This window comes from Capsicum annuum, chromosome 6, assembly GCF_002878395.1.
Source record: "Capsicum annuum cultivar UCD-10X-F1 chromosome 6, UCD10Xv1.1, whole genome shotgun sequence".
Taxonomy (NCBI): Eukaryota; Viridiplantae; Streptophyta; class Magnoliopsida; order Solanales; family Solanaceae; genus Capsicum; species Capsicum annuum.
The window spans coordinates 206,074,676-206,085,665 of NC_061116.1; the positions used below are offsets into that span (position 1 = coordinate 206,074,676).

The 10,990-nt window shown below is 35.8% G+C and overlaps 1 protein-coding gene across 1 annotated transcript in view; it reads right to left on the reverse strand.

Moving 5' to 3' along the window:
* Window positions 1-10,215: 10,215 nt before the first annotated feature.
* LOC107874750 (E3 ubiquitin-protein ligase RSL1) overlaps window positions 10,216-10,990 on the reverse strand; it is a 1,662-nt gene continuing 887 nt past the window's right edge. Inside the window, exon 1 of the mRNA XM_016721499.2 lies at window positions 10,216-10,990. This exon is cut by the window's right edge and continues 887 nt beyond it. Within this exon, the coding sequence (XP_016576985.1) occupies window positions 10,552-10,990 (439 nt within the window). The 3' untranslated portion in view covers window positions 10,216-10,551.

A 10,990-nucleotide genomic window follows, 5' to 3' on the forward strand; every position in this document is an offset into this window, starting at 1 on the left:
TTTATTGCTAAATTTTCTTAAATGGCTGAATTATTAGATAATATTGCGTAATGTCCTGCTCTCTGAGTATCCGTTATTTTAGAAATGCACGTGAAAAATGCAGACTACATTAAGTAATGCCTTTCCATGGTATTAATCTGCAACCAAATTACTTATTAATGGTTCTTCACTAGATGTTTTAATAGTTGAATATTATATTGTATCACTATTATTTGCTAATTCTGAGCTTCATTAGCCTGGAAAAAGTAAGTATTTGAAGGTTTCCATAATACTAAATTTTTTGGATGAATGCATCGTACAGAAGCTGCATCAACCTTTATTTTTCTATTCACTTCAGCCCTCTGGTGGATACTAAAGCTTTTGGATGAATGCATGCTACAGAAGTTGAATCAATCTTTTGATTTGCATTCATTCTACAGAGGGATGTGAGAGCATTGTGGTGAAACATGAATTCTATTTCTTCTCTTTTATTCTTTTTCTGTGGTTTAAACATCGGACATGACAGCATTCAGTTTATTAGCATTGTGTCACTGATGACATGACTACCACAAGTGAAGCAGGGTTTGGCGTTCACCAAGCTCACAAAGATTGGAAATTGAGCCGTTGACAGTTTTTTTTTCTTTTGTTCACATAACAGAACTGTTTTAAATAGTAGGTTACACATGCAATTGTTGCACCTACGCTGGCCACATCTGTTTCGATAACACCACCTCCAATTTATTAGAGTTGTGTCTATATGGCCGCGACAATGGGTACGAGTTACATCCTTATAGTATTTTTTTTGTTTCTGTATTTCAGATTTGGAGCACAGAAAGTAGAGAAATTGATCTCTTTACAGTTCTTTTTCTTTATTTAGGGCCTGTTTTCCACACATTATCAGGATGATGGTTATATTTACTACTGATAATGTCGTCATGACAGTCCCCATATTTGCATGCTGGCTATTGAGGTAAAGTTGATAAACAAACTTCATATGCTGATATGGAACACGACATAGACTTTGTACCATATTATGAAAATTTCTACTCAGTGGCTTGACAAATATAAGTGGCATACATCTCTTCACTCTTCAGATACTCTTATTGATGCAGTGCAGCATACCATCTTAATGGTGTGATCTGGAGAGGAGGATGATTCAACAGTACGGTTGAACCGTACAAAATTCCTAAACAGCGGTTGGTTCCTTATGCTTAATGTGCCGAGATCTCAACTCTGACTCCGTTCCTCTGAGCATTTCCCACATCACCTGTACATCCGCATAACCACAGGACTGTATATCACCTTGAAGCTTCAATAATCCAGCACCTGAAGGAAACAAAACACAATATACGAGCATGTAAGTGATCCATAACGCTACTATCTCTATGTTTTCATTCTTCTACTTGACTGTCCAATTTCATTGCATCTTAAGTGTCAAGGTATATGAAGTTAAAAGTTTCTCTTCAACGTTAGCGTAGTGATATCTCATACTCCTCCGTCTCAACTTATGTGGCGGTGTCCAATTGGGCCCGGAGTCTAAGAAAGAATGAGAACTTTCGAATCTTGTAGTCTAAAACAAACATCTCTTTAAAGTAAAATTGTTTCTAAATAAGGAAGTATGACATTCTTTCTGAAACAAACTAGAAATGAAAGTACGACAATAAATTGAGACAAGGGGAGTAATACATATGTGGACTCTTGGTAGAGATATCTAGTGTAAGATGCTATCTTTAGTCTATCTGAAAATTTGACCAAGTAAGGAATCAGACACCATGGGATTTATAGATCTTGTTTACTTTCTGGAAGGCCATCTGCTTATCCTGAGAAAACAAATAAAGAAAGTGATGGCTCTATTAAAAAATTTCGGTTAGTTGAGTGCACTGAGAATATGAAGGCATTAATGGGGGTATCATGAATTGATTGGTAGCAACTTTATATTATAAACAATTTGGCCAATGTTGTTGGCTTAAACATTTAATAGAAAAACCACACAAGGAAATGACTCAATCTGAAACAAAAGGAATGCAAGGGACCTCTAATGGAATCTAAAAGATATTCTTGGCATTTTTTAATTTGTTAACTTTGTAAAGCTCACTAGTCAGTAGTGACTGCTGATGCTATCAATATTTATATATTTTAAGGGGAAAAAAAGAAAGGTTTAGGTTTTTGTCTACATCGTTGGTATACTGTGGCTGTCATTCTCAAGATGATTATACCACTAAAAAGGAATTATTGCTTGAAGTTGATAAAGACTTTGATATGCCCTCTATGCTTTTGAGATTCAACAGCACATTCAAGCTGGTCGACGCCCTTCTACTTCAATTTAGAGCTTGTTGGGATGAGCTTATAACTTGTCAGTTTTTATGAACATAAGCCGTTAGTTAGGAATTCTAACCTATGACTTTTGACTTAAAATTAGTGCTTATAAGCACTTTTTTATCTTACCAAAACACTATAAAAGTGCTTAAGAGCTATATTGGGAGTAAAGCACTTAAAATATGTAGATCCAAACAAGCTCGAAATTTATAAGCACATCCAAAACAGTCTCTTAGTCAGAGACGGTTTAAATTCTGCTAAAGCAAAATCTTGAACTATGAAGTTAACAACCTTACCCAACGTCACATATATCGGCCCTGGGGGTGGCTCAATCGGCAAAGGTTTCGAGCCACTTGTTAAGCGAACCACAACAACAACAACAAACCCAATGTATTCTCACATAGTGGGGTCTGGGGAGGGTAAGATGCGGTGGCGGATCCAGCTCATAGTATGGGGGTTCATCTGAACCCCTTTCGGCAGAAAATTATACTATGTATATAAGCTTAAAATTATTTTTCATGTATATATAGTTACCGCTGAACCCCCTTCGACTAATTATTTCGTTCACATTTTTCGATTTTGAACTCCCTCAATTACGATGGTGGCTCCGCCACCGGTAAGATGTACGCAGCCCTTAACACTACTTCCGGAGAAGTAGCAAGGCCGTTTTCGATTGTTAAGCTGACAATGTCTAATATTTAAGTAGAGAAAAGTATAGCTAAGAGCAGGCTCATCGTAGTTTCGGAAAACAGTGGAAAGAAGCTAAAAAACTAGTTCATGCATATGTAGCTTTCTACATGTTCATTAGTAAAAAAAAATTCAGTGTCAATATTTCCCTTAAGGCTGAAGTATGCAGCATGATAACACAGAATATCTCATTATTAAATCTAGAATAAAATTCATACCACAATTGAGGGTATAAATTTTATCTGAGGCTTAACCATGGATATCCTACCTTATTCTACCCAACTTTGGATTATTTTATCTCCTCATCTCCTCCTAGTTGGAATAAATCCACATGCCAAATGGCTAGTGAAGAAACGAGATAGTGAGGTGAGGAGTAACGAATATCGAGTGGGAGTAAAATTCTTACCATCTTTGCGAGGCTTGACACGAGCAGAAACAGCACACCAAACACGTCTAACCGGAAAGACCATTTTTTGCCACAAATCTTCCATCTTCTCCTCCTATGTTTAGTTGAAAATTAAAAGCTTTCTAGTGAATGAAGAGACTTGACAAGTGACTAGAAACTAATAAAGGAGTGATGTGTTTCTTCCACTCTTGATGTGGGGTTTCACAAAAGCAGTTTAACCAGTGATGCATAAAGAGATATATATATATATAGTAATGAACCAATATTGATGTATAAGTTTGAATGTTGTTACATAATAATTCTATAAAGTATGGACACAGAGTGACGGGTCCGTCAGAGATATTTTGTGCCACGAGGCTCTTGTGTAGTGGGATTGGGGACTTTGCTATCTCTCGTTGGTGGTTCCACTCTCTTCCCGTTCATTTTTACTTATTTCATATTATTAAAAATAAATATTTGATTTTACCTGTTCAGTTAGTAAATTAAGAGATAATTTATTACTACTTAGTTTTTAATTTATTGTTATTATTAGCTATAGTCATTATTTTTTAGTGAGTTTCCAGTGTTGCTCCTCCAAGGTTATGTCAAGTTAGACAAGTAAAAATAGAGGAAGGAAGTACGGGAAAAGACGTCGTTTTCATCTTAAACTATAATTGAAATATCGAATCCACACCTAAACTATATAAGTGAACCTATTACATACCTTAACTATAAAAAAGTGATATTTGTTACTCCCTATATCTGACATGAAAAATACATAATTATTTAAATAAAAAATAACGCATTTAAATTAAAAATTAATACAAAAAAAAATAAAAAAAAAATAAAATACTCTTCTCCCACCCCCAGCATCCATCTCCCCACCTCCACCCACAAATCATCATCTTCTTCATCACCCCCCACCCCCAAACTCCAACCCCAACCTCAGACCATCTTCTTCTTCATCAACCCCATCCCTATCAACGCAATTTCTTCATCACCCCACTTCCAAATTCCAACCCCATCCCCAAATAACATAATTCGTCCTCCATCTTCATCGAATCAATGTCAATTTCACAATGAACAAAATCAAATTGTATTTGATGTTTAAACAGGAAAAATCAAAATTATAAAAGAAAAAAAAATGTAGCAAGAATGTTTTTCAGTGAATTTTCGTCGGAAAAGTCGGATTCATCGTCGACTTTCTCCTAATTATTAATTCATCCAAAAATGGAGCTTGCTACATATTAGTTTAAAAAAAAAAAAAATTATAGCTGAAAACCAAATAGAAAAAGTCCGAAAATGTGTTGGTTATTACCATTTAAAACACAAAGGTCAACAGTCAAATGGTCAATTTTTGAAACAATAATGATCATTATAGCTGAGAATTTTTTTATTTTTACTTTTTAAAAACGATGGGTTACGGATGAAGAACATTATTAGAAGAAATTAATTGTTATGGTAATTTTGTTGGTGGGATAAAGTTTATGATGGTGAATATGGTGTAATGGAGGTTTTGAGCTTTGACAACAATGGAGGTTTTAAATATTGTTGAAGAAGGAAAAAAAATTAAATTAAAAAGAAAAAAAAATATAAAAATAATAAGTTTATTATTTTTTCGAATTATGCTGACGTGGTGTTGATATGGCAGTACGTGTAAAACACCACACCATATGTAAGTGGTGTAATGCCTGATAGAGTGTCACTTTTTCATAGTAAAAGTGTGTAATAAGTCACTTATATAGTTTATATAGTTTAGGTGTGAATTCGACTTTTTGCGGAAACAATGTTTTTTCTCAAGGAAGTATTTTCTACTAATGCTACTGATTGGTCTTTGACTGCTGTTGATTCAACACATGTCATGTTTTGAGTGGGAAAGAGAGAAGAAAATGGCACCAGTTAATAATAATATTATTAAAAAGAAAATTGTGTGGTTGGGCGGTTTGACTCTTTGTGCCTCAAATACAGAACAACATTAGTGAGCCTTTTCTTGAATTTTTTATTTATTTACATGCTATGTTTACACCAAACTATAGTAAAGTAATAACTTTAAAATTAATACTCGTAGTAAATTTTATTTATTTATTTATTAGGCATTAATATTGAATACAAGCTATTTAATTTGGTCCATTTGGTGTGAGTAGGTATGGAGATTGGGTCAGCTAATCAGACCAAGATTCCTAATCCAAGAAATGAAAATGAAAGAAGAGAGACGAAGGACCCAACAAGTAAGATATTTTTTGTGTAATTGAAGGATACGTGGAGGAGTTTGTTGAGGCTCTATTATTATTATTATTATTAATTATTATTAATACAGCCTTTCCGTATTGTCGGCAATGGGGTCCATAAGTCCCACGTTTTTATCAGTTTTTCCATGGATTTTTTTTATTTTTTTTTATGTATGCGTTTAATTTGTATGGTCACTGAAAGAGATTTTGAAGTAATCGATAAAGTTTTTATCATGTAATCATAGGTCGCGGATGCAAACAGTGATTGAGAAAAGGCAATATAAGTTTGTATACAATAGATAGTTATGATTTGATCCTTTTTCAAACCGGGGGAATTCAGTCAATCAGATTGTCATTTAAATTTATGTGGTCACTGATGAATTAGGTTATAAGAAAGGATTTGATTAGATTCTGTTTTGTTGAAAAGCTATTACACAGTACAAATCAAGTAAAAGTGATTTTTCTTTTACTTTTTATATAAACGGTAAGAATCATTCTGAGCTGAAGATATTTTTTTAGTTTGAAATGGTAGGGGTCAAAAGTTGCAATAGGTCAATAAGTTCAAATTTGAATAACTTTCAACTTTTTGATTTCCTTGTATAACATTAACTAATGAGTAATTTAATAAAAATGGTGACTCACGTGTTTTCATAAAAATATTTTATTTTTTCTTTCAAAAATATAAATAAATCTGATCTTACACCAACTCTCCTAATATGAACTATCGAAACATACCATGGCATTAAATCCTCCTGCAAAGGGAATGGGATGTAAAGATCGAAAGTAGGGATAGATTATCCACTTATCGTCAAGCTTATCAAAGAGGATATATATACCGCCTCATCCTTTTAGGAGTTAGGACTATCATTAAAGACTATAGGTATTTGTTGCCATTACTCATATTTGGAAGGAAGTAAACTAATGTGCAGATTTTTTTAAGCAAATGAAGGACACAAGCATGAAGAAGAGACGATAATATGGAAAGCATAAAAAACAAAAAAATCCTCCTGCAAACTAGGGGTGTGGATATTTTGGTTAATATTGAATTATCATACTAAATTTGATATGACATTTCCATTTGAATGTTTTGTATTCGATATTTTTTTAGTTTGGTATGTTATTAGAAAACAGCTTACAATTTGGGATTCGATTTGATCAATTTTATTTTCAATACTGCGAGAATGCCTGAGGCTTGGAGATGGAGTACGATGATTCCGTTATATAAAAATAAGGGTGGCATTCAGAGTTGTAACAACTATAGGGGTATTAAGCTGTTGAGTCACACTATAAAGATTTAGGAGAGGGTGGTTGACCGGAGATTGAGAAGGGTAGTGTCCATTTTGAAGAATCAGTTTGGTTTTATGCCTGGTCGCTCGACGACAGAGGCAATCCACCTGTTGAGAAGATTGGTGGAGCAGTATAAGGAAAGGAAGAGGGATTTACACATGGTATTCATGAATTTGGAGAAGGCGTACGACAAAATCCCTAGGGAGGTCCTTTAGAGATGCTTAGAGGTGAGAGGAGTTCCGGTGGCATACATCAGAGCTATTAAGGACATGTACGATGGAGGAAAGACTCGAGTGAGGACGGCGGGAGGAGACTCAAGGCATTTCCTGATCGAGATAGGCTTGCATCAGGGATCGACTCTTAGCTCGTTCCTTTTTACGCTGGTGATGGACGTGTTGACGTGGAGTATTCAAGTTGAGGTATCGTGGTGTATGTTATTTGTGGATGATGTAGTGCTGATTGATGAGACGCGGAGGGGGGGGTGAATGAGAAATTGGAGGTTTGGAGGCAAACCCTGGAATCTAAGGGGTTCAGGTTGAGTAGGTCCAAGACGGAGTGTTTGGAATGCAAGTTTAGTGACTCAAGCCAGGAAGACGGTGTGGTGGTGAGGTTGAATTCTCAGGATGTTTGTAAGAAGGATAGTTTTAAGTATCTGGGGTCTATGATTCAGGAAAATAGCGAGATTGATGAGGATGTATCTAAACGTATTGGAGCAGGTTAGATGAAGTGAAGGCTCGCCTCGGGAGTGTTATGTGATAAGAAGGTGCCCCTTAAGCTTAAAGGCAAATTCTACAGAGTGGTAGTCCGTCCGGCCATGCTATATGGAGCGGAGTGTTGGCCAGTGAAGAACTTTCATATTAAAAGATTGAAGGTGGCGGAAATGAGAATGTTACATTGGATGTGTGGCCTTACTAGAGGGGATAAAGTTAGGAATAAGGTTATCCGGGAGAAAGTGGAAGTGGCCTCGGTGGAGGACAAGATGCGAGAAGAAAGGTTGAGATGGTTTGGACATGTGATGATGAGGGGCACGGATGCTCCAGTTTGGAGGTGTGAGAGGCTAGCTTTGGATGGTTTCGGGAGAAGTAGAGGTAGACCAAAGAAATATTGTAGGGAGGTGATTAGGCATAATATGGAGCTGCTTCAGATTATTGAGGATATGCCCCTAGACAGGAAGATATGAAGATTGCGGATTAGGGTAGACGGCTAGTGTGAGTGTGTGGCTAGGTGTTAGGAGAGTTTGGGTGTGGTGGGTGTATTAGGTCTGTGAGTGCATGTTACTATTACATGGGTATTCGTTTTCTGTTCCCCTATTCCATATTGTTCGTATTCCTCTTATTTCCTATTTCTCTGATACTTAGGGTTATTATTTCTTATCTCTTATCTTTGTTATGCTATACATCCTATTTCATGTCTCATTACGACCTAGGTATATTATTCTCTATCTTGAGCCGAGGGTCTATCGGAAACAGTCTCTCTACTTCCTTGGAGGTAGTGGTATAGACTGTGTACATATTACCCCCTAGACCTCACTTTGTGGGCATATACTGGGTTTGTTGTTGTTGATTTGATCAGTCCTATAATTCCTCTTGACACCCTTTAATCCTTAGCAAAATAAATGATCCAATAACCTCAAACATCCAAACGTATTGCCGATTATAATATTTTCTTGGTTGTCAAATGTCATAACTAATTGTCAATCACTTCATGACTGAAACACACTTTTATACTTAGCCGTTTAGTTATATTTTCAAAATTTAGATGCAAAATTAACAAAAACCAACACTACCTTTCCTTTAAAATTGTCATGAGAAGAAGAGGTGCAATCAGAAGTATCATCCACCATAAGGGGAGATTTTGTTGTTTTATTTACTGTGAATTATGGGTTTTTGATGTTCCCGACCAATTATAGAGCCGCGCCTGCTTTGTCGAATGAGAGATCTTGTATTTGAACATATCATTTAATTCAGTTCTACCTTGTTGAGATATCAAGTGCACTATTACTTACTATTTGGTTTTTGAATGATGCATTTACAAGTGATTGTGAAACCATTAGGTTTAGGATATTTGAAATATATGTAATCAAAGCTGAATTGAACGAGATTAACAGTTTGGGAGATTCAACAATTTTCTTGGGTCGTAATGGAACAACTGTTGTTGAATCTTGAGTTTACATTTTTTATTCCGGGGCGTCCCTAAGTCTTGTTTGCCCACCAATTTGGGTTAAGCCATCATTCTGATGACACTCGGATTTCACTCACTGGCATGTCATACTTCAGATCATGAGTTTTTTTCTGTTTAGACATTTTGATCAATTCTCCAAATTGTCACTCTAAAGTTGAAGTTGATCTATTTATTATCATTTACTCAATTTAACCTGCTCTTGTAATCTGATGCATGAATGTTATTAATCATATTTAAGTAGTTCTAGTTGAGCTTCCCACAGATGACTATTTAGGCTTATGAATAAGTTAGCAAATATTAACTCTACATTTGATTTCCTTTCAGCATGTCATTTTGGTTGCAAGTAATAACTTGGCGCACAAAGTGTATTTAGGATGAAACCTCTGATTTAAGCGCAATGGCGTACCCAAATTAATGTAAATACTACTATCAATTTCTTATCACAATTCAATTTTTAAATGAATTATATGTTAGTTTTGAGCTTTACCTGCTATTCCAAGCTGATGTTTACTTCATATTTGTCTAACTATTTTTTAAAAAAGAAAGCGTTTACATGGTGCATAAAGCAGCCTTCGACACATATATAAAGGGCCTGCAGACACTAGCTAGTACATTCATGATGTCTAAAGAACATCAATAAGGACTGTAAACGTTTCACAGGCATGCAACATAAGCTAACTCTCCCAACAGCAGTAGAACCAGGTAAACATACGAAGAAGCTAAGGAGATTCATGAAAAAGATATGTATGACCTTGTATGTATGTTTAATATTTCTGTGAAGATGATTCGTCTATTATTCCACCGACTTTATCCTTAGCTTAGTATCATTCCACCCACAGCCAGAGCCAGGTAGAGAAAATTTACTTTTTATGAATATATAAAAGATGTTAGACTCACTTTTGGCTTCTTCGTGTGTTCACTTTTCATATTTTGAAACCCTTGACGAAAATTCACAGATTCAAACAACTTGAGACGAAAAGGAAACTAGAAAATTTTGAGTCTCAAATTCTCAAGTTGCTAAACTACTGTGAACAACATCAACGTCTACCAAAACCTCCAATTACAATAACTAAAGAAATCGATTTTTAAATCGGAGCAGCCTCCCATGATATTGCTTAAAAATGTTGATCATTAAATTTAAGAACCAGAAAGTCAGAAAACAGCATCCCAGACACCTTGCCCTTTCGTTGATCAAAAATTAGAATATGTAAACATCATATCAAACACTAGCCCACTCTAATAATATTGAAAACCCAACAGAGATGACTTTTAAGATGCAACTCACAATATCAATTATAATGATAATAAAAAAGGTCAAACTAGTGCACCAAAGCTACCGCCCGGATAAGAACCTGCAAACACTATCTACGAACCCGGTCTATTGTGAGCAGTCTTACCTTGCATTTCTGCAAGAGGCTGTTCCACAGCTTGAACCCGAATCAAAAAACATGTAACACAGAGTAAAGTTGTTTAAAAACTACAATTACATCAACAATAATGACGTGCGTCCCAAGTCACACCACACTTATAGCAAAATTGTGATCCGCACCTGCAAGTCATATGCAAGCACCCTTCTGTTTTCTCCACAAAAAAACAGCAGTGAGGACATCTAGTCCACTGTTTAGCCTTTGCTAATTCCCTCACCATTAGATCCTCTCTTCCTCTTTCATCTGCATTCAATCTCTGAAACTCATCACACTCAACTCCACAATGCCACGGGACATAACACTGCGCACAGAACAATCTCCTGCAAACAGGACACTCCGATTCCATAACGATAACATCTCCATCGTTCACAAGCATGGCCGAACAATCCTTGTACGGACAGTAGAATTTCTCCGAGGCAAGAATAAGTGATTCACACAGCAACTCACCCCACATGTTACGCACATCATTAGGGATAATCGAAATACAAGTCTCGAAATCA